This window comes from Ictalurus punctatus, chromosome 3 (genome assembly GCF_001660625.3).
Source record: "Ictalurus punctatus breed USDA103 chromosome 3, Coco_2.0, whole genome shotgun sequence".
NCBI classification, from domain to species: domain Eukaryota; kingdom Metazoa; phylum Chordata; class Actinopteri; order Siluriformes; family Ictaluridae; genus Ictalurus; species Ictalurus punctatus.
The window spans coordinates 15097554-15121921 of NC_030418.2; the positions used below are offsets into that span (position 1 = coordinate 15097554).

Consider the following 24368-nt stretch of genomic DNA (forward strand, 5'->3'; position numbering starts at 1 on the left):
GCGAGACACAACCCTGTTCGTAGGTCAGTAGAAGGTCATTTACTACTTTAACTAACGCTGTCTCTGTGCTATGATGAGGAATCGAGTGCGACAGTCAAAGTCTCCAGAGGAACCGTGTCAGATTCTCCAAGACTCTCAGTAAAACGTACCAGCTCATTTCCTTATAAAACTGCACTAATTGTACCTGGGGATACTATTTAAGGAAGGGGGGGAAGCAAAAGGTCGTCACACCAAATATGACTTTCTTTAGTTTATTACTGTTTACTGCATGTTGTGGTATTTTTCTTTTAACTAAAACGATTTAATTTAATTATTTTCGAAGTCATCTTTACTTTACAGCATTTCTTTGCAGAGTAAAGACTTTGGCACAGTACTGTATATTATGCATAGTGAGCATTTCTGGCATTTTTCTGAGGGCAAAAGCCATTGTTGGTAATTTCATGGGCATTAAAAATGTAACTATTTAGTTTTCTACTTTGAATCATTTTAATAGTATAACATGTATGTTAGGGATACTGGAGGGAACGTTACATGACTGTACTGTTTTGTTTTTGTGTGTGTGTGTGTGTCAGTGTTACTGATTGGCTGCTGAGCAGTCCTGACCACATGGAGGCGTTCTCTGTGAAGGTGCCCGTCTCCACTCCCTCTCCTCTGGATTTGCGGTGCGAGTGTGAGGCTGGTGCTAATGTCGGTGCGCTCGCGCAGGATCACGTGTGCGTGGATGGTTTGGTGATGGACAGCATGATGTCGGATCAGGACAGCCATGCCGATGTTGAGCCCGACCTGGAACTCTCGGGATCCCCACATTCTTTTGAGCTCTGTCCTCCTCGCACAGTGGCCCATAACGACTGCACCTCTTCTTCCTTTGACATCGTTTTTGAAGACTCTGGTTGCGATCAGCGCGACAATGACGCAGAGCTCAGCCATTCCACACCAGTTCAGATGCCGTGCCCTTCTCACTCGACTTCCAGATCTCATCGCGCTGCATCTTCAGGCCCGTTATCTTTCTCTCCTCCTCGGCCGACGTCTCTGAAGCTGCCACCGCAAGCTCCCGCTCCTGCTCCTCGGCCGGCCCTGACGCCCAAAGTCTACCTGTACATCCAGATGCAGCTGTGCAGAAAGGAGAACCTGAAGGACTGGATGGCACAGCGCTCTCAGCCTGAACTCCGAGAGCACTCGCAGTGTCTCGAAATCTTTTTGCAGATCGCCGAAGCTGTCGACTTCATCCACAGCAAGGGACTTATGCATCGAGACCTAAAGGTAGTACTTGCTTCGTATTAAATGTGCACTACTAAATCCATATCTCTGAGGAATAACATTTAATTCTGTGTTTCGCACTCTCTCTCCTTTCTTGCTGTCCGTCAGCCCTCTAATATCTTCTTCACGCTGGACGATGTAGTGAAAGTTGGGGACTTCGGGCTGGTGACTGCTATGGATCAGGAGGAAGACGATGATGAGGAAATAAACACCCTCACCCCTATGCCAGTTTACGCTCGCCACACTGGCCAAGTGGGCACTAAACTCTACATGAGCCCAGAACAGGTGTGTGCATGCAGATTTATACTTAAAGCATTAAGCTGATGCTGTTATCCAGAGTGACTTGTGCATTGACGTCTCTGTTGAAGTCTCCTCATGCTAAACGCTTTATCTCTGTTTCGCAGTTGTCAGGGAACTCGTACTCTCATAAAGTGGATATTTACTCTCTGGGGTTGATCCTGTTTGAGCTGCTCTGCCCATTTCGCACACAGATGGAGAGAGTCAGAGTAAGAACAATCACGCATTCATTCCATTTCAAATTCAGATTAACAATGAGCCTCAGCCTCTGCTTCATTTAGAGATCTTTCATAAAAATGAATACGTTCTTTGGTCCCTCTAGACTCTCACCAAGGTCCGGGAGCTGAAGTTTCCTACTTCCTTTTGTAAAAGCAATGTTCTGGAGGTAAGTGTGTTGTTTTATTTATTTATTTATTTTGTGTTAGAAGGCATGGAAAGGGCCCGAGTATAGCTTTTCCATGTGTGTGCAATCTTGGTATTACAGTATTTATGATCTAAAGTTGAAGTTGATGTGTTGGAAGCAGGAAAAATGGGCAAGCGTAAGGATCTGAGCGACTTTGATAAGGGCCAAATTGTGATGGCTAGATGATTTGGATCAGAGCATCTCCAAAACAGCCGGTCTTGTGGGATGTTCCTGGCATGTAGTGGTTAGTTCCTACCAAAATAGGTCCGAGAAAGGACAGTCGGTGAACCGGCGACAGGGTCATGTGTATCCAAGGCTCATGGGGAGCGAAGCCAAGCCCGCCTGGTCCGATCCCACAGATGAGCTCTTGTGGCACAGATTGCTGAAAAAGTTAATCCTGGCTGTCTTAGAAATGTGTCAGAACACACAGCGAATCACAGCTCGCTGCATGTGGGGCTACATAACTGCAGACCAGTCAGAGTGCCCAAGACTTAAAGGATCTGCTGCTAACGTCTTGGTGCCAGATACCACAGCACACCTTCAGAGGTCTTGTGGAGTGCATGCCTTGACAAGTCAGATCTGTTTTTTCAGCACAAGGGAGATCTACTCTATATTAAGCAGGTGTTTTTAATGTTATGACAGTGTATATTCTCCGTCTATATATACAGACACAGCTTAATTTAGGGTTGAAATTATAAATTGAATACTGCCCTCTGCTGGCTAGATGTAGTTTCACACCGTAAAATAAAGTAAAGTCGTATCTGTATGAATGGAAACAATTGCATGGCTATTTAAGCTGTTTATTAATAGCAGGTAAATGAATGTTGATTAAGTTCTTAAAATCTCTGCACTACAAAGGTTACTGCTTTCCTTCCTTGGCCATATCTGATTGTGGCTTGAATCATCAGTGTACAGGAAGAAAGCTGTAAAACAGCTTTGACTCAGAAGTATTGTGTAGTTCTGAAACTTTTAGGGTTTTTTTTCCCCACCACAGTGCCTTCTTTGAAACACAGGAACTTCTCCTTTTTCTGCAGATTTCAGGGCTGTGTCTTATTTCCCATTATATAGGGGGCTTGTAGGTTGAAAGGATTTTATTACATTTACAGTATTCGGTAGATGCCCTTATGCAGAGCAACTTATATTTATCTAATTAATTTGAGGGCAGTTGCAGGTTAAGGGCTTTGATTAAGGGCCCATCAGTGGCAGCTTGGCAGTGCTGGGATTTGAACTCGACATCTTTCCAATCCAACGTAGTCCAATATCTTAACCACTGAACTACATGGCCAAGTAACTTTTGGGATGGAAATTGCAGTAGTCAGTAACACTGCCTGGTTAAACACCAGTTCACGGAATGACCAGAGGAGACCAAACGTATGAGTCTGACTTAAACACCGGCGTTAGGCTGGTCACCGCTGTGTAAAAATGAAGGGAAGCTTGGTGCCTCAGTCAGGATACAACAGAATGATCTAAATCATTGTCACCACAGCCTCCTCTCTTTATTACCATTTCAACATCTGGACATGTGGTTAAAACATAACCTTTTTGCATCACTACCCTAATTGTGTACTTCCTGCTTTTTTTTTTTTTTTTTTTTTTTTTTTTTTTTTTTTTTTTTTACTTCCCTAAAAAAAGGTTGCTGGAAAATGACCTAATGGATTCAGAGCAGCGTTTTAGTTGTAGTTTTAGCTGAGTACTGCATGCTCTTTTACTGATGAGTTTATTTCTGTGTGTTTCAGGCTCAGATGGTGCGCTCTATGCTCTCGCGTGTTCCTGCCGAGCGGCCCGAAGCGTCCGAGATCACCGAGACGCCACTGTTTCAGGAGCTCGAGGTGCCCTGCAGAATCAGGCCACGCTCGCGAACGTACAGCGCCTCATCCATGGGCCGGCCTTCACGATCGTTATCCAGCTCCAGTTAAAACACAGACATGTCCGCTGAGCTCTCTCTCACCCTCTCTCAGCACCTCAGTTGGAAGCAAACCGATTTTTTATTTATGAGGAGGTGTTTCTCGCAATTTAAGCACACGCTATAATCTCAGTCTTTATCGCTAGAACACATGAGACATTTTAGCTTCTCGGTCATTCCATCTCGAGCACAAACCCACACACAGACGCCTACCCACAATGTCTCTGCCTCTCGCCTCACTGCATCGACTTTTCTTTACTGTCAAGGTCAGCCTCATGGCCTTCTCCCATCCTTTACAAGTTAAAAAAAAAAACGTTCACAGACATTCACTCAGGAGAGAAGATGCTAACCAAACTGCTTGACTCCTCGCCGGTCAGCTCAGATTCTGAAGCTCCGCGCTGGACGCATCATCATCTTTACCTCAGTTGCTCTTCCATATCGCGCACGATCATTGAATTTGTTGTCTGGAAATTTTACAGTGCCGAATGAAGGAAAGCTGATTAGTGAGGTGTTTTGGAACGCAGGTTGCTCTTTTTATTATTATTTTTTATTTATTTTTTTTTAAATAGGAAGTTGCACAGGATTGGCTTCCTATGAACTAAAGCTACATTATTTGTAAGGATCTGTCGATTTTTCTCATTCCTACTGTAAATAGACCTAAACTCCAAAAGAGTGTGAGAAACTTGTTAATGGTGCATGATGGAAACTGAAGACATGGTTTGTTGGGCACAGAAGCCTTTCACTGGCACTTGGTGACTGTGTATCTGCCTTAGTAACAGAATAGTAGACAATTCTGACAACTTTTTCAATTGTGCTGAAGGAATATGCGAATATTGAATGATTGCTTGATTTGCTTTCTGACAGAATGATTAGAATCAAAGAGAGGTTGTTTTTTTTTTTTTTTTTGTTTGTTTGGTTTTTTTTTTGAAACTGTACGTGTAAAGATGATGGTGTATAATACTTTTTCTTTAATACCAAAAAAAAAAAAAAACGGGTTTTGTACTCTCTCTTAAAATGACTTTCCTTTTTAGGACTTCCAGATGATAGTGACTGACGAGGAAACCTCATCCACACGTGTAACACGCACCCTTTTAAAATCACCGTTTATAGGTTTGTTTCCATAAAGGATTTTTGATGGATGGGAATGATGTATGATTTTTTTTTTTTCTCTCTGACAGTTTCTGCATACATTGTCCGTTAAGATTTGAATTGTGATAAAATCTCAAGATATAAGCTTAGACCTTGAGAGTGTGGAGGTAGATTGGCTCTTTATTGATATGCGAGTAGTCTCCTTTTGTTTGTGTGTGTGGAGAGAGAGAGAGAGAGTGAGAGTTAGTTTGGAGTGTGCACAGCTCTCATATGACTAGTGCAGAAAGGATATCGGGGTTAATTGTTAATCACACTCATACAGACCTTTTAGCAAGATCTTCAGAACATGCCTCACCTTTCACCCTTATACAGCTTTTGAGGTTCCTTCTGAGCTTCAGCTCATCTACAGTGTTTTATTTAATTTATTTACTTTTTTACGGTGAATCTGTTCATTTTCTGTGGCCATAGAACAAGGTTTTCTATCGATTAAGCTGTCCCTTAGTCCACAACTGTGACCAGTTCATGTTAATAATTGCATTGACCAAGTTCAGACTTGAATTATTCATTAATACGTTGCTGTAATTCGATTATTTCGCTATCTGTCCGGTTTCAGACGCCGTTGCGTTTGCTGTGACGACTGTTTTTTTGTTTTTCCTGTAACGATTCCTGTTCTGATTCAATGCTCCGTCGGTTTTCCAGACTGTCCCCTGTAACCTGTAATCTTTGGGCACAATCCTTTCTCCTTTTGTCCTTGTAAATATGTTCTTGTTTTTTTTTTGTTTCTTTATGTTCTTTGCAGAATCAATCCTTTTGGGTTGGTGATGATGTATAAATGCACTTCATGCAATGAAGTGTGTTGAAATATTGTGACTTCTTACAAGTCAAAATTGAATAAATATTCTATGAACTTTGGTAAAAAAAAATAAATAAAAAAAAGGTTGTTTTATTTAAGCATACCATTTTAAACAGTTTTTTTAAACACTGCCTTTCTAGTAAAGATAACAGCTTACCTCTACAGAATTTATGATTCAAGTGTTAACAAGGAAGCACCAACAGTAACTGTATCATTTGTTCTTGTAAAGTAAATTAATGCATAGCACAAAAAAAGAGAAGGAATTAATGCTACTAAAAAATAAAATACAATTATAGAGTATATGACACATTAACATTTAGTCTAATGCCCAAATACAGCTTTAGTTCCCTGCAGGAACTCGAAGAGTAAACTGACCATTAAACCAAACACAAGTAGAAATTGAATCCCCACATGACCATAAAACAACAAACGTAGGTCAGTTTTTTTTGTTTGTTTGTTTGTTTTTTTAACTTATAGAAAAACCAAATAGTGTCTGTTTCTATTTGTACTGTAAATATAGGGATCAAGTACAGCTTGTATCTTAAAAAAGGAAGGGAAAAAAATAAGGAAACACAGGGTAATGCTTTTATTGCTAATAAAAGCACTACCCTGTGTTTCCTTATTTTTTTGGTGAAAACCTTATCGCAGAACTGCACCCTGCCAAACTTAATCACTTGGTCTAAATTGAAAAAAAAAAAAAAAAGGCATCTTTCTTGATCTCTAATTGGCCTGTTTTGATCAATTTTGTGTCTCTGATTTGTTTACTTAAAACATTTTACGTGTTTGTCTGCTTTGTGTCCTCGTACTGAGACGAAAGCACCAGAATACACAAGCGAAGCAGATTCAATCTCCGTTACTGTGCTTACAGTGAATTCCGCTAGAACTGAGACACAGCTAATCAAGAAGTGACAGAACTGATCTGAGCAATTCCATTCATCCAGAAATAGGAGGCGTGTGTACAAAATGTCTCTGAAACCTGGTAGAGAACGGCTGACATTCTGCACTTTGATTCATTTCAGATGAGCAAACATGCTGGAATCCAGAAAATAATCACAATGAGCACAAACATATACTCGATTTACATATCAGTCATATTTGGGAAGGAGTAAAAAAAAAAAAAAAAAAAAAAGCCACATAAAAATGACAACTTTCTTCAGTTCCGTCATAGACCTATTTTAATACATTTATTATTTATTTAATTCTCAACACTAAGAAAAGATCTCAGCAGAACAACCACTGAACAAATATTTCCCAGTGAAATAATTCTTTTTTTTGTACAATTAAAATGTAAAATTTATTTGTATTCTTTTTTTAATAATAAATGGGTTTTTTTTTATTATAAATTATTTTATTTTTTATTTCTTGCTTCGCTCGATTGCACGTGTAATTTTTAAGCAATACACAATAACACACACCCCCACGCTTCCTAAAGAACGAGCCGGAATAGCTATTTTAATGTATATCTTAAAATGTGAAACGATAATGTCTTATCTTACAAATTACACACAAAACCCACAAACAAACAAACTGTGGGATTCTTTTGGCTCTGTTCTTGTCAGCTCCGTCAACAGCTGAGCAGAAACTGATTCAAACTAAACCACGTCCCAAACCGCACACTCCCGCACTAAATAGTCGGTCAACATAATCCGCGAACAGTAGCGACTTGCTAGTTTTGTGCTGTAGTATGTGATTTGGGACGCAGCCTTTTTTCTCTCAGGCAACTTTGGACTTCCGCATCGCTCCGTAGCATCGTCATTTCCGGCTGAGTCTCAATACCGCAGCGATAAGCATCGCTAAGATGTAAATGGAGAGGAGAGATAAAAGTCTGACAAGACGGTTGTTGCGGGCGCCAACGGCGGTGGAAGACGCGCTTTCTCGTCATCTAGTAAAGTAACATTCTATTTGAGATAATAACATCGGCTTATCCAGCAACTCTGTCAGCCATTTTTTTTTAGCGAATTCGAATACGAATGGCCGGAGAGCTTCGCGGGGCCCTTGGCCGGAGAGGGAGCGTGTTGCTCGGCCTGGCTCGGTCAGGCCTCCGCGGGCCACAATGGCGGACTTTTATCCTCATTTCTGCTGCTGTTGGGGGACTCGTTGGACTGTCCTCCGCCGAGGCCAAAGAGTGCGACAAGCCGTGTGTGAACGGCCGGTGCGACCCGGTTAGCGGCAGCTGCGTGTGTGAACCGGGCTGGGTAGAGGAGCAGTGCCAACACTGCGGCGGCCGCTTCAGGTGAGAGCACTAACACTGGCATAGCGCCTTAAAGCACCACAACACTGAACACTGTGTCATCCAGATTATAGCTCCGGTAACATTCATGTCAGTCAGCTGCTCCTGTGTTCGCTTCAAACATTTTGTGTTCAAACTTTTTTGTGTGTGTGATGAATAATTGTGATGTGATGTGTATGAGGTTTACAGAAGACTCGTGATACTGTTAGTACAGTTTGTGTACACACTGGGTGTAATTCACTAACACTTTTCCTGAATGTTGACTAATCTCGGTGTTGAATTGGATCTTAATTAGGGTTGACCTGCTGTACAAAGACCAGGTGTTTGTTTGTGTGTGTGTTGGGATTGTCAGCAGCAGTTGTACCCCTGTCAGCTGTCACAGTACTGGGAACTTGGACACCAGAAGGTCTGCGGCTGTAGTTTTTGATCAGGTTTGTCTGTCACGTCTATAAAATGATGAAGGCGGCTTATCAGTGCCTGTGTGTTCGAGTAGTTTTCTTGGGAGTGAAACGTGTAGTGAAGGAGTTTAGTGTAGTGAGCGCTCCAGGGTGGGTGTACAGACATGTGATGTTTGTTTAGAGGTCTGAGGCTGGCTGAGGTGAAGACGCCTCTCTTTAAACCGTGTGGAAGTGAAGTGAGGGGAGCTCACGCCTGTAGCTCTTTCCTTGAGACTGTGCTGTCCTCACTGGGAAGAGACACTGGGTTGTGGTGGGGGATTTTTGAGGTGTGTATCTAGGGATGCTTTTCATCACGAGGACAACTCTATATGCACACACACACACACACACACGGGTACAAATCATCTCAGTATCTGTCCCGTTAACAATTTCTTATTATGTGTGTCTAGAGCTCATAGAAAGCTTCTCATAGCTTGATATTGTGTAAAGATGTATTAAGGTGCAAAGACATTATGAATGTGGTTGTAAGCATAACTGAATTTAACCTAAAGAAATGGGGGAAAAAACAGCCTCCCAAATGTGTGCGTGCGTGTACGAGGCAGTGAGTGATGTTTGCTCATTTTAATAATGGCTGACATTCCCCTTTCCTCAGACATCAGCCATTAATAGCATTATATAAAAGTCATTATTCTCACAGAAAGTGGGCCATTGAAAACATAGAGGGAGGGTGTGTATCCTGTATTAAAGCTGAAGAATAAGCCTGCATGCCCTTTTTTAAAATTATTTTGTTAATGCGGATGGAAATTTTTTATTAATATTATGCTGTCCCCTGATTTATTGCCGGATTAAAAATTCTGTAACTGACTTACCGCTTAGTGGAGTTGGCTGTAATAAATGCGCAGCTTTTATTGCGTGTTTCAGAGCGCAACAAAAGCCTATCTGTCTGTCTCCAACCCACAAACATGCCAACTCACACATACACACACACTCACTCACTCGCTTAAATGCTCACAGTATCCTTCCTGTGAGTGTCCTTAAATAGATGAAACACACATTCCTACCTTATTTCCTGGTCCACTGTGAACTCGCATCCGTTGTGGATGCTGCGTGAGGACCCGTAGCAGGGATTTATTCTCCTGCCATTTGGCCAAGCTGCTTTCTGCTTTCTTGCTGTGGTTGCGTTTAGTTAATTGCGTGTGCGAGTCAGATCTTTAAGCTTGTTTAAGACAGTGGTGATGTTTTCATTGCTCCACCAAGCTAGGGATGGGAGATATCTTATCGTTTGTGATTATACCGGTAGAAATTCTCCCCACAATAAGAAATTAGTCTTCCTGCGATAATAACGATAAAGCCTGGTTGATGACGTATTTGTGTACGACGGCCTGCGACCCATTCGCAGCTCACGTACAGATTGAAAACAAGTACTACGGAAGGCGGACGTGAAGCTGAGGAGGAGTTTATCGCTAATCGAGGAGCTGCTTCTACAATCTGGAACTGGTTAGGTTTCAGAAAGTCAGTTTTACTTTTAGATCAATGTTTGTGTTTCTGAGGCTCTAAAGACTGCATGCAGCTGTCACTTGTAGCCAAAAACAGTGCTAAATGATACTATATTTATATCATCGCTGCTATAGTTATCGCAATAAATACCAGAAAATATTGTGATATAGTTTTAAGTCCATATCGCCCATCCCTACTCCAAGCCATTTGAAGGGTTACGTGGATTTTTATTTGAAGTAGTGTCGTGGTCCTGGGCCAGTTAGAGGTGGGAAAACACCAGACTGTACAGGGTGGTGGTTCAACAGGACCAGGATTGAGAAATGCTGGTTAAGTTTACATGCAGCCTGATATTCAGAATAAAAACGTTCACAGACACACCTCAATAGAGTCAAGTGATTGGGGCCAATTTGATTGATCAGGGTGGCTAATCCATTAAACAGTAGAAGAATAGCCATGTAAAAGTTTAGCGTGATAATTTTAACTATTAGAGTCAGTGCATACATTCTGCAAGCTCTGAAACTATTGATTACGTTAGTAGTCAGTTATTCTACTGGTTATCCGGTTGATTAATCGAGTAATCAGATAAGAAAATTTGTGGTGTGTGTGTAAGGGGGGGGTGAATATTCGCTGGGACTCTGTTGTCATAATAACGAACACGATTGGGTCTCAAGCTTTTTCTTCAGGGTTGCCAACTCTTGCGGTTTTGGCACGAAACTCACACCGTCATGAGTCGTTTGAAGCCTCGGAAGATCAGAGTGGCGAACAGATTCATGTTATATCTCGCGGCACATTTAGAGCAATATTGTTATAGATTCATTACAGAAGGAAAAATCCCACCGCAGAATATCTCCGAGTTGGCAACTCTCACCAATTGACTGCAATAAACTTTCTCGACGTGGCTCATGGTCTAGCAGATGTAGTCTCATGCCAGAGTGAGAGTACTTCCAAAACGCCATCATAACTGTGTCCATCCATCCATTTTCATAACTACTACTAGCCCATTGTATTGCGCCTAGTTAGCTTAACACATGCAAGTTACCTTGCCGATGGTCTGCAGTTTGTATAGAGTGGGGATGCTTTCAAATTGCGTCCTGAAACATGGACATTGTGCTGTTTTGGTACACTAGCTCCTGTACATTTGTTATGATTTAGTTTGAAATTATTCAGCTTTTATTTTTTTTAAGCCTCCCTCTATGGTCATTTCTTCATCATCTATCTTGTGTGCTGTCTAGTCGAAAGCATCAGCTCATTGGCTCATTGTGTTACAGCAGTCCATGCGCTCCGCTTTATAGATAGATCATGCATGTATCCTATGAAATAAAGCTTTGAAACAGCATTTTAATCAATTATTTTTGCACTTTCTGCACAGTAAATCTGAGGAATTGTTTTAGCCCTACATTCTGCACGTTTGCATTAAAGTCATGATTGTGAAAACACAGTTCTTTATTTTAATTAGGGCTGCAACTAATGATTATTTTTATAATCGATTAATCAAACGGTTATTTTTCGATTAATTGGATAAAATGCTAAACTTTTTTTCAATTAGATTTTGTTTATTATAACAAAATAAACCCCCAAATCAGGGTATTTGTTCATGTACTTTTAAAACATGCAAAGGACACATACAGTTTTACTAATATAATCTTTTTTTTTAAGGTTTAAATGTAAAAATTAAACATTTGTTATTGTCTACAGTTTGTCCAGTTTTAAGCAGCAAAACTTTAAGTAATACCCAAAATATAAATAATCAAAAACAAAGACAAAAATTGAGTTTTAAAAATATATAGGATAGCATCTGTTACAATGGCTGCTTGCATGGGGAATTTCTCCTCTGAACAAATTCATTCATAGAGAGCTGTTTCTTACTGAAAAAAAAATTGAGTATGCAAGAAGCAATTTATATGTAAATTAATAGTTTCATTGTTTATAATGATAATTGCTGATGACAAGTTGACAACCATGATTAATATAAAAAAAAATCTAAATAATTAATACATATTTTAACCATTTTTGTTAAATTTCTTTTACGCACATGCTGTACTTCAGATGTGACAATATAAACCAAAAATATCTCAAATATATAATTCATTCATTTAATTTATATAACATAGTAGAGCCACAGTAGATCGCATTTGAAAAACGGGTAAAAGTTAACTGTAGCAGACACGTTATAAAAAGAGAACGTAACGGAGAAATGCAGCAAGCTAACAGGCTTTTGCTTAAAAGGACAGGAACAATTATGCACAAATGCATGAGCATTCGATGAAAACCACTACTGTGACTAAAAAACTCTTTTACTGCTGCTGTTATCAACTGCCTTTAGATTTAGTGCTTGACTTTGTTCACACCGTTTTAATTTAACTTGTTTCTGTGGTAATCCATCAATATGCTGCGCAACCTGATGCTCGAGACAAAATAAATCTAGTGTGACTGTCCCGAAGTTAGGTAAACAAAGCTGTTTATACAATCGCATGGAATTAAACTAGACTATACCATTTTCACATGTTCATATAATGTGGATTTACTCAGGTTTTTTCTTACCGTGCTGTTGTTTCACCTTCGTCCGTGACACCAACGTGTTTTTGTTTCATGTGCTCATGCATCACTGTGGTACTCCTGTGCCACACAAGCTCAGCATGCACGTTACCATCTTCTTTGCTGCGTTTAATGTAAAATGCTCCCATGCATTAGATTACTTGGGACGCACACTTTTTTTTGCTGCCGGGTTATGTTTTCTCTGCCATTTCACGTGTGTTTGTGCCTGTGTTTTCATGAAAGCGACGTCATGCGTTAATGCCCCCAGTGATGTCAGCAGACCAACTAATCGATAATGACATTCGTTGCCAATGATTTTCATAATCGATTATTATCGTTTTTACTGATTAGTTGTTGCAGCCCTAAATCAAGCCCATAACTGCTTATTTGTACTCTCAACATACACTGGTTGTTTATATTTACTGAGCAACCTTGAAACAGGGCCATTCCATTTCAAGTGGTTCAATGCAGGTTGCTCGACTGTTTTTAATTTTTAAAAATTTTTTGAGTGATTACCTCTATGCATTGTCATTGCAAAATCAGTTTCTAAATTTTTCTTTTATTTTACTTGGCTTAATAAAGTTTGGTTGTACATCGGTTTTCTGAAACCTCAATATCTCTGCTCAGGATGTTCGTAGCTGCTTGGAACAAAAACGTTAGGTTCGTTGTGTAACCCCGGTTCTCTGAGAACAGAGCGAGGTATCTCACTATGAGAAATGCCCCAGGCGTGATAGGCTATGGAATCACCAATTACACCACGTCTGTCCGAAGGACGGACCAATCACAGTTCATGACAAGGAGCCCACCCCCATCCCTATATATACAGCTGTGATCCCTGAAACGGCATTCTAAGCACGCTGCTCCCCCATGTTATGCGTGGTGGGAAGCTTGATACCTCACTCTGTTCTCAGACAACCGAGGTTATGCAAGTAACCTAGCTTTCTATTTCAAACAGTCGACTGGTATCTCTCTATGGGAATGATATAGGCATCTCCCATAACGCATGCTTTCCAAAGCTGCCGAACAGACCCGGCAAGAAAGAAAGATAACCTTTCAATTCTCCATAGAGCCAACTTTAAGAACTGCATGAGCAATAGTAGGCACAGTGACATCAAGATGGTAAAATCTGATACATGTTCAAGGACGAATGTACGAGCCCAGCATGCCGCTGCACAAATATCTCCCACCGAAATTCCCTTGAACGATGCCCATGAGGTAGCCATACCCATGAACCCTTAAGCCCGCTGGGGAATGAAGACCTGTAGATGTTTAGGCCAATTCAGACACCTCCACCATCCAGTGGGACAGGCGCTGCGAGGAGATCTTCTTACCCTTTCATTGAGTGGCCCATGAAACGAGTAACTGATCACTCCTCCTGAACGATCATGTCCTGTTTACATAATAGCATAATGCTCTTATAGGACACAAAGTATAAGAGTTCCGCTCCTCCTCTGAAGAAAAAGGAGGGTGGTAAAAGGCCAAAGCAGAGCAGTTATAAGCTGAATCACTGACTTTGGGAATGAAAGCCGGGTTAGGCAGCAGCTTAACCTTGCTGTCATCTGGACTAAAATTCAGACATGCTTGATGAACAAGGCATGTAACTCACCCACTCGTTTAGCTGAGACTAAAGCTAGTAGTAAGACCATTTTCAGAGATGGGTGCTTAATATGAACCCTCTCCAGAGGTTCATATGGGGCCCAAGTTAAAGCATTCAGAACCATGGACAAGTCCCATGACCGAACAGGCCGCTTCGGCACTGGTCACAAACACTTCACTCCCTTCATAAAACGGCATATAAGAGGATGCCGTCCCACCAAAACTCCTTCGAATCCTACGTGACAAGCCTAAATAACAGCCATGTAAACTTTAATAGTAGAAAATGCCCTCCCATTGCTCATTAAGCTTTGCAAAAAGCAAAGTATATCACTCACTGCTCACTGAAAAGGAATAACTCCTTTTCAAGTATGCCAGTCCTCAAACACATGCCATATAACATCATACAGTGAGCGTGCTGATGGGGCTCTGGTGCTCTGTATAGTGTTTATAACTTCCGGGGAAGCCCGAGTGCATTTACATTTATATGCATATAGACGCACGTTCGGCCACTGGTGTGCCAGCTCATCCGCACTCAAAGGCGCCTTTTCATCCCTGAGAGAGAAATACAGTGGACGCTTTGCATTTGCCTGCAAGGCGAAGAGATGTACAGTAGCCCTCCCGTGTATCTTCCAAATCTGATCTACCACCTCCAGTGCACATTCTCCATATAATGGGTTGCCCCTTGAAAGGAGATCCGCTCCTTCATTCAAGACTCCCGGGACGTGCGTCACACGCAACGAGCTGAAGTGCGCAGTGCCCCTGACAATCAGCTTGCAGGCTAGATTGTGCAGTTGCAACGAACGCATTCCCCCTTGGCGACTGATATATGTCACCACCGTCATGGTGTCTCTCCTGACCAGAACATGAAACCCTTTCAAGAACGAGACAAAATGTTTCAGGGCCAGAAAGATTTATATGAAGTGTGAGAAGCTGGGGCGTCCAGAGACCGTTTACCAATCTGCCCTGAAAAACAGCCCCCCAGCCTGTCGGGGATGCATCCGTTGTTGCTACTTTTCTCAGAGACACGCTCCCCAGTAGAACCCCGGTCAGGAATACACGGGGGTCTCTTCACAGATGAAGAGCCAATCACGCATGCTGCGGATATTCTCACTCTGCGCACGAGGTGCTGACGAGGATACAGACACCTCGCAGCTACCCATCACTGGAAGTCTCTCATTTTTAGCCAGCCCAGTGGGACCACAGACAGCGACGAAGCCATCATGCCCATAAGGTGGAGACAGAACCTGAACGATACCAGGTTTCCCTTGCGAAACTGGGCTAGGCACTGATAAAATGCCATTATCCTCCTCTCTGAGAGCATAGCTCGCGGTATGCCACAGAGCCTGTTCGTAAACCTAGATACTCTATCTGCTGAGATGGAATCGTGTGGATTCTGCCATAGTTGGTCCTGAATCCCTGATTAGTGATATGAGACGTGAGCATCTGTGTCCTGTTCCACGCGCTCCCGCAAATGAGAGCATATCGGATAATTGTCCAGATAAGCAGATATTCTGAGACCCTTGTGTCTCAGCGGTCTTAACGCTGCCTCTATGCGCCTGCTTAACAAGTGAGGAGCTAGGCTGAGCCTGAGTGGAAGGGTAACAAATTCGTACCTTTCGCTCCGAAAGGAAAACCTGAGCTATTTCCCGTGCACAGGATAGATGCTTATATGAAAGTAAGCATCCTTGAGATTGACCACGGTGAACCAATCGCCCCGGTGGATTGAACGATTGAGAGCCCCAACTGTGAGCATCTTGAATCCTTCCTTTTTCTCAAGATCCTTCCTCTGTCTAATCGCTGCAACAGCAGGGCTGAACAACTCACTTGAATCCATGGCAGCATCAAGGAAAATCTCACTTCTCCCTGTCCCCGATGCACGAGAGATTAAGCCTAAGCAACATCTCGCCCGCAACGGCGAGAGCCATAGCATGGCCCCAGCTTTGCACCACACCACGTGAGGTGCGTAGTTTGAGGTTTGTTATGTTACAGATCTCCTCCCAGACTGCCGGGTTTGGATTGCCAGCGTCCAGCTGAGTGCCCAGCTACTCCAGTAACTCTGCTTGAAAGGCCATCAACAATGAAGTGACGTTAAGGGCCGCACCGCCAACGCTGATGATGTATATATTTTCTGGTACATGGAAGTGGTGAAGCGTTACATTTTCCAAGGAAGGGAGAGATTGGCAGATGAGAGTGGTCCACCTGTTTGCATGCGGGTGGTGAGCCACTGACTGTTCAACCGTGGGAGGATTGGAGAGCCCAAGCCTCTCCATCTCGCTCACATCGAGCGACGAGTAGCCCTCATCAGGCATGAGAAAAAGGTTCATCCCACAATTGTTTCATTTCTAGTTCACACGCCGGCAAAGCAGTAAGAAGTTGTTTCTCCGGGGGAAGGTGAGAAGGGAGCCTTTTCCCATAGAAGATATTCCGTTTAACTCCCAGATCCCCAGGAGTTACAGGCCAAGCGACGCCAAGATTAGCTGCCGCACACTTACAAACCTCCACTAGGTCACAACCCACCACCGTCGCAGCTAAGTCACCACTTTCCACACTCACAGGCCTGGATGCTTGGACTGCAGACAGGATCACGTCATGAGGAGGACAGGATCGTCTCGGAGGAGGCAAGCTAACGTCTCCTCATCCTCCTCGTCTCCCTCCACCTCATCACTTATCACCGATCGAAAAGTGGCGTTATCTCACCGACTTCATAAGATCCCACTGGGGAGAGGATTGGACCCCCTTAGCCGAAGGAGAGATAGTAGAGATACGTGGATTGTCTTTAGAAGATGCAGCCACCCGAAGCCTTCTTTCCAAAATCCTGGCCGGCATTACAGGACAGTGCACACAACTTTCCGCATCCACCAGCACGGCCTGAGCATGCTTGACGCCCATGCATTCAATACACATCAGATGCAGTTCCTTGCTCGAGATGATGAATCCACATGCCGCCGGACATGAGCACGAAGAGGCATCTTTCCTTTTCTATGCAGCGACCTTGGACACAGACATGGTGAGTCAGACTATCCAGTAAACTTAGCTCGCCTTAACGTTAGCTAGAATAGGAGACACTGGTAAATGGCGCACTTATATAGTGCTTTTATCCAAAGTGCTTTACACTGTGTCTCATTCACCCATTCATACTCACACACCAATGGTAGCAGAGCTGCCATTTGGTGTTAAGGTGCTAACTTGCCATCGGGAGCAACTTGGCCTTCAGTGTCTTGCCCAAGGACACTTCGGCATGTGGAGTCATGTGGGCCTGGAATCGAACCGCCAATCCTATGATTAGTGGACAACCTGCTCTACCACCTGAGCCACATCCACCACGCTGCTTATGAAAGAGAAGTCGAGAAGCTCCGTAACAAGCAGAGAATCCACAACAGATTTTAACTGCACTGCGTTCAGCAACGTCATCCTTTTTTTTGTTTTTCATGTTTCACTTTTGTGAAATGAAGCAGTGCAGTCAAGGTTTAAGGAACGGGGAAGAGAACGAGAAAGCTGTGATCCCCAAAACAGCAGTGTGTATATAGGGAGGGGGTGGGCTCCTTGTCATGAGCAGTGATTGGTCTGTCCTTCGGACAGACGTGGTGTAATTGGTGCTTCCATAGTCTGTCACACCTGAGGCGTTTCCTATAGTGAGTTACCGAGTAATTTTTTTTGAAAGAGAACTGCTCTCTAGAACACATTACATTATAGGTATATGTAATTTTGCACATTATACTTTTATTTTGAACAATAAATTTGGACTTATGTTATAAGTCTGAGGAACAAGAATGTGCAAAATGTTTATATATGTACATATTATTTGTATGTTTAATGTAATATGCTCTAGAAGTCAGTTTTTTTCCCAAGGATTCTTCATAGTTAAACCAAGTTAAAGAAAATATATATATATATTAAAAGGTGGTTTTGCAATATCAATACATGGAGGTAATCAATCAAAAAAAGCAAACCAACATTAAAAACGGTCAAGCAACCAACTTTGCAATTATTGGACCACTTGAGTTGGACTGGCCGAACGGTAAAGTGCATAGTGCATTTCTCTCTCCTTCCAAAGTGTTATCAGAGGAGTACTGCTGTGAGGTAAATTGCACTTCAGGTCATTTTCAGCTGAACTTTGCTTGTTTTTCTGTGTAGTGTTTTTGGCCTGTCCTCTCAGGTGTGTTTACTATGAGTGTTATTGATGTGTTTACAGGCTAACTGGACCTTCTGGATACCTGACAGATGGACCAGGGAACTACAAACACAAAACCAAGTGCACATGGCTCATAGAGGGACAGTGAGTTACACTTCCTCTTTTTTAATACACACATATATGTTGTATGTGTGTGTGTATATATGTGTGTGTGTGTGTGTATATGTGTGTGTATATATATATATATATATATATATATATATATATATATATATATATATATATATATATATATATATATATATATATATATATATATATATGCATTTATGAGACAGAAGGTGTGAGTACTCTTTGGAATGACCTGGACTTCTGCCTGATTTTCTGAAACCATTAAATATACACTAATTTGATCATTTTAACCAAATAACATGCACAAATATACAGTGACATATCTTGATCAAGTAAATAATTAAGATCGTTGATGGAAAAATATGTGAACTTCTAGGACCGGGGCTATCAATTAAATCTCTTGGAACGAATACTTCTTGGGTCAGACAACCCCAAACCATGCCTTCCAGCCTCCCAATCATTTTACCTTACACACACTAACACACTGTCATTCATACTCCTCACTTTAGGACAGTCATCCAGTCACCCACTGCTTCACATCAAACAGGTTAGCAAAGCTAATTGCACTGAGAATAATAATACATTTAGAGCAGGCATCAACATTTGCTGGACGAGTAATTGCTTGAAATACATTGATTGAAATGGGTGTTTTATAAACTATATCTGACCTGCATTTCATATGCTCAACATAGGGCTAGAGGTGCACAGAAAGCCTTTCAAAGTTGTTCTAAACAAATGTATGACTAATGATTAAATATATGAAAGGATTGAATGTGATGAGTGAGTCATGGCTTCCTGTGCTGTATTGCTCGAAACTGTTCAGTGACCCATTACACATGGGCCCAGTTTAGCAAGACCAAGTGACTTATAAGTTACAGTCAGCAGAAGAACTCATTATTTAACCAACCGTTAATATTCCTGGTTTTCTTTTAACTTTGGATGCTTTTGGTACCCTGATTTGATTAATAATTTATGCTAAATAGCAGCAGCATCTAGGAAAATGTACATTCAGCTACAGTGAGGGGAAAAAAAGTATTTGATCCCCTGCTGATTTTGTACGTTTGCCCACTGACAAAGAAATGATCAGTCTATCATTTTAATGGTAGATTTATTTGAACAGTGAGAGACAGAATAACAACAAGAAAATCCAGAAAAACGCATGTCAAATGTGTTATGAATTGATTTGCATTTTAATGAGGGAAACAGAACATGCAGAACATGACTTAGTACTTGGTGGCAAAACCCTTGTTGGCAATCACAGAGGACAGACGTTTCTTGTAGTTGGCCACCAGGTTTGCACACATCTCAGGAGGGATTTTGTCCCACTCCTCTTTGCAGATCTTCTCCAAGTCATTAAGGTTTTGAGGCTGACGTTTGGCAACTCGAACCTTCAGCTCCCTCCACAGATTTTCTATGGGATTTAGGTCTGGAGACTGGCTAGGCCACTCCAGGACCTTAATGTGCTTCTTCTTAAGCCACTCCTGTGTTGCCTTGGCCGTGTGCTTTGGGTCACTGTCATGCTGGAATACCCATCCACGACCCATTTTCAATGCCCTGGCTGAGGGAAGGAGGTTCTCACCCAAGATTTGACGGTGCATGGCCCCGTCCATCGTCCCTTTGATGCGGTAAAGTTGTCCTGTCCCCTTAGCAGAACAACACCCCCAAAGCATAATGTTTCCACCTCCATGTTTGACGGTGGGGATGGTGTTCTTGGGGTCATAGGCAGCATTCCTCCTCCTCCAAACACGGCGAGTTGAGTTGATGCCAAAGAGCTCCATTTTGTTCTCATCTGACCACAACACTTTCACCCAGTTGTCCTCTGAATCATTCAGATGTTCATTGGCAAACTTCAGACGGGTATGTATATGTGCTTTCTTGAGCAGGGGGATCATTGCAACTCCACGAGGTGAGATCTTGCATGGAGCCCCAGGCCGAGGGAGACTGACAGTTCTTTTGTGTTTCTTCCATTTGCGAATAATCGCACCAACTGTTGTCACCTTCTCACCAAGCTGCTTGGCAATGGTCTTGTAGCCCATTCCAGACTTGTGTAGGTCTACAGTCTTGTCTCTGACATCCTTGGAGAGCTCTTTGGTCTTGGCCATGGTGGAGAGTTTGGAATCTGATTGATTGATTGCTTCTGTGGACAGGTGTCTTTTATACAGGTAACAAGCTGAGATTAGGAGCACTCCCTTTAAGAGTGTGCTCCTAATCTCAGCTCATTACCTGTATAAAAGACACCTGGGAGCCAGAAATCTTTCTGATTGAGAGGGGGTCAAATACATATTTCCCTCATTAAAATGCAAATCAATTTATAACATTTTTGACATGCGTTCGACATCTCTCACTGTTCAAATAAACCTACCATTAAAATTATAGACTGATCATTTCTATGTCAGTGGGCAAACGTACAAAATCAGCAGGGGATCAAATGCATCTTTCCCTCACTGTACAGTAATGAAAGTACTTAATCAGTCCATACAGGATTTCGTGGAGATTTTTTTCTATTGTTGCAGCCAAAAATGCTTGATTTTGCTGAGGCTTTTTTTTTTTCTTTTCCAAATTTGTGATGCAATTCGCAGAGTTCTTTTCTGCTTTTTTGCAGAAAACTACTCGAAATCACAGTTGCACGAAATTGTTTTGTATGGTCTTTCAGTTTGTTGGTAAATGAGATCTTTTAGCTGTAACTCCTGTTCAACACATGTGAAGTGAAGAGGACGTTGGCTGAATGTGTGCTGTGATGACGTCACATGACGTTTCTTGGCCCAAATCTGCGGTAACTTTGCAAGCTCCTGCGAGTATTGTGGCATTTCCTTGATTTTGCGTTCGTTTCTGTGACCGCAAAAGCCTGCTAGGACTGTGTAATAAATGTCATATTGTACTTTTAAGCAATTTGGACAAAAATGTGTGTGTGTTAGAATTATGCAATTCAAAGGCAGAAAATGTCATGAAACTGGTGCGGCTCTACCTAGGGTATAATATAATGTCAGACACTGCATAGTGCACAAGATGTTAACTAAACCCTAAAATGCCACATTATTTAAAAAAAAAACAAAAACAACTTTCTCTGGCTCGTACACCTCTACTCTGCGCACTTTGTTTCTCTAGAACTCAAAAGATCTTGCATGGTAACACTACTTGTATTGTTCTCCGCTTGATCTATCACTTTGCTTGTGTTTCCTCATTTGTAAGTCGCTTTGGATAAAAGCGTCTGCTCAATGTATACATGTAAATGTGCTACGCTGCCACAGAAATAATGTGGTGGAATAACAGCCAAATGTAATACAGTAAAAGTACATCTTGGTCTTCATACAGTTACTCAATTAAGATTAATCCCAATTAAAATTACAAAAAAAACAAAACACTTGTTAGTCCCCTGATGGGCCTCTTTTCCAGACAAGTTTTCGCTCCTCGCTGTTTTTCTGACACTTGACCTAACAGCGCTCATCCTTTTCAGTCTAATAGCTAATAAATCCCTTAGTAGTGGGGGGGTTTTTTTGCTCTTATTTATTTGAATGTTTTGTCTCTCCTGTCCTACTCTAATGAACACTTCTCCAGCACGAGAGAGCATTGGCTACATGTAGTTGTACATTTAATTATATCTTGATGGTTGGATAGTATTCCCCCCTTTTAAAAAAAAAAATACAGATTGTACATAGTTTTCAAGTAATTGGAAAAATGTGTTTGAGGAAGGGATGAGGCCAGAGTACACATTTCTTGTTGCGTTAACTGAGAGCGTGTCTGTCTTGAATGAGGAAAATGTGAGGTCAGTGATGTGGTAACAAAATTCACCACATCTACTGAGTATAAATACCACTCGAGAACTTCGTCTCAGGGGCTCCCTTAGCAGAATTGCAAAACAGCAGAGTTGGTCACATGTTTCATTGGATACTGAACTTAAAAGTTGTTTTGTTTAATAAAGCAGAAAGTGAAGAGAAAGACAGCGAGTAAAATCAACAAAGTTTGTGATGAGTGATAATCTGATAAGTGATGAGTAGTCAGCACTGTGTCGAGCCGGAATAAACGGGATATTTGCATCCATGTGTCATATGCCAGCTCAGATACATGATACTTCATCACACCTACACAGCGATGAGAGAGAGACTGTTAGATGCTCGGAAAACATTGGAGTTTTGGGGGGGGTTTTCTTGGTGAAATTTAGCGGGGGAAGTTTTATATTGTTTATATATCATTTATATAAAATTCTCTTGTAACTTGTGAGCTATTATTTGGTGACTAGTTCATTTTATAAGCTGTGTGCTATTTATAATGCCGCAGAATGAACAGAGAACACAAAGCGAAACGAAAGTAATCTTGGCGTATTACATGATTAATGATGCAATCAAATCAAAACAGACTGCAAATCCCATCTATACATGTAACCAGATAAAACACCTTAAATATAAACTCAGCATGAGGAGTTCATTACCAGCAGCACACCGCAGCAGAGAGGCAGTCTATGTGAGAAAAATATCTGCAGACAACACTATGCGACTGAAAATAACAGCCCATATCCAGTATGTTGTTCTTGATGATCAGCCAGGATCAGTCCTTGACAACAAGGGATTGCAATGAAAACAGAAACGTACTTTACTTCCAGCATGTACAGAAGCAGTGATCTGAAATGAAACAAACGCCACTATTCACTGTAGCTCCACCCAGTCCCAGGTAACTAATGGAGCTAGCTAATGCACTTCATAGGTAACATGATCAGTCCTTCCAGGATTTGTGATCGCAGAAATTAATGCACAAATCAAGGAAACGTCGCAATATTCGGGGGAGCTTGTAATTTTTCCGCAAGTTCATTACGTCATCCCGACACGCGTTTGGTCAAAGCCTTCTTTGGTTCATGTCCGTCGAAAATGAGTACAGTTAAGAGGTCTCATTTACCAACAAACATCACTGTGAAAGATCATACAAAACAATTACGTGCAATTAAAATTTAGCCAAACGAAAACAAATTTTTTAAAATCTGCAGCAAAATCGAGCGTTTTTGGCCGCAACAGTCACAAGAAAAGCATTTCATAGCCACGATGTTGGTAACCGACCCGATTAATATTAAGTAGGTTACTCATTTTGATAATGATATCGATATCGGTGAATACCAAAAACATATTTGTATTCGTACGCCGTCTGAAAAACAAAACGGTACCTAGTTTTAATCATACAGGGCCAAAATCATGCGCCATGTTGTGACATTTTAAAAACCCTTATAGTTATTAAAAGATGTTGCATCTCCTGTGTTGAAAATTCCAGCTCAAATGAAAGTGCAGTACAAGGGATGAACAGAACAATGCTGAGGGAGCAACATATATTTAGCCAGTTTCTTTTACAAGGAAAATGTTTCATGTTAATCCCTGAAAACATACATGAACTGAATTGTGTAAGCAGGAATGGGATCAGCAGCTACAGAGAGCATTTAGTGGAGGTTATTTTAAGTAAGAGAAGTTCCCCATCATTTAAATGTATGGTTTCACTTAATCTGGATCATTATAAAGGTGTACACATGTGTGTCCGTAGTTTGAGAGCACTGATGTAATCAAATATTAGATTGTACATAACCTTTTTTAAGAAATGAGAATAACAGAAATATTGAAGAACTGGATTAATTATTACTGCTTAGCTAACTTGGGAAGTATAAACATTTCCATAGCTCAGCGCTTTTATCTGACAGCATTGTGCTATTGAACATTTGCATAAATCATGAAAGTTTAGACCTACAGACTGTGCAATATTTCATAAAAGTAGCCCAAAATAAAAAAAGACATTACTCTCTGCTTTTGTGTGTTTGCAGGTCAAACTCTATTCTGAGGCTGCGCTTTGAGCACTTTGCCACCGAGTGCAGTTGGGATCATCTTTATATATACGATGGAGACTCCATATACTCTCCTCTACTGGCTGCATTCAGGTACTGGGGGATATTTGTGTAAATGGGTGTGGGGTGTTTCCACAAGTCTGTCTGTGTGAAGAAGCCATAACCAAATAAGCAAGCACTCAGTAATGATTTATAGATCAATGTTGTGTTTTAAATATGGAACTGTAGACACCA

The 24368-nt window shown here is 41.5% G+C and overlaps 2 protein-coding genes across 5 annotated transcripts in view; both read left to right on the forward strand.

The window, feature by feature from the left end:
• eif2ak3 (eukaryotic translation initiation factor 2-alpha kinase 3) overlaps nt 1-5895 on the forward strand; it is a 40293-nt gene extending 34398 nt beyond the window's left edge. For both annotated transcript variants that reach the window (XM_017464689.3, XM_017464690.3), the window contains exons 13-17: nt 573-1260; nt 1366-1542; nt 1662-1763; nt 1877-1939; nt 3694-5895. In XM_017464689.3, the coding sequence (XP_017320178.1) occupies nt 573-1260; nt 1366-1542; nt 1662-1763; nt 1877-1939; nt 3694-3873 (1210 nt within the window). In that variant the 3' untranslated portion in view covers nt 3874-5895. The remainder of the gene's footprint in view (nt 1-572; nt 1261-1365; nt 1543-1661; nt 1764-1876; nt 1940-3693) is intronic.
• A 1652-nt stretch (nt 5896-7547) lies between these two features.
• atrn (attractin) overlaps nt 7548-24368 on the forward strand; it is a 69191-nt gene continuing 52370 nt past the window's right edge. For 2 of the 3 annotated variants that reach the window (XM_017464312.3, XM_017464313.3), the window contains exons 1-3: nt 7549-8035; nt 18251-18334; nt 24114-24227. In XM_017464312.3, the coding sequence (XP_017319801.1) occupies nt 7773-8035; nt 18251-18334; nt 24114-24227 (461 nt within the window). In that variant the 5' untranslated portion in view covers nt 7549-7772. Of the gene's footprint in view, nt 8036-18250; nt 18335-24113; nt 24228-24368 lie in introns of all 3 variants that reach the window. The other variant, XM_017464315.3, reaches the window with a different exon arrangement.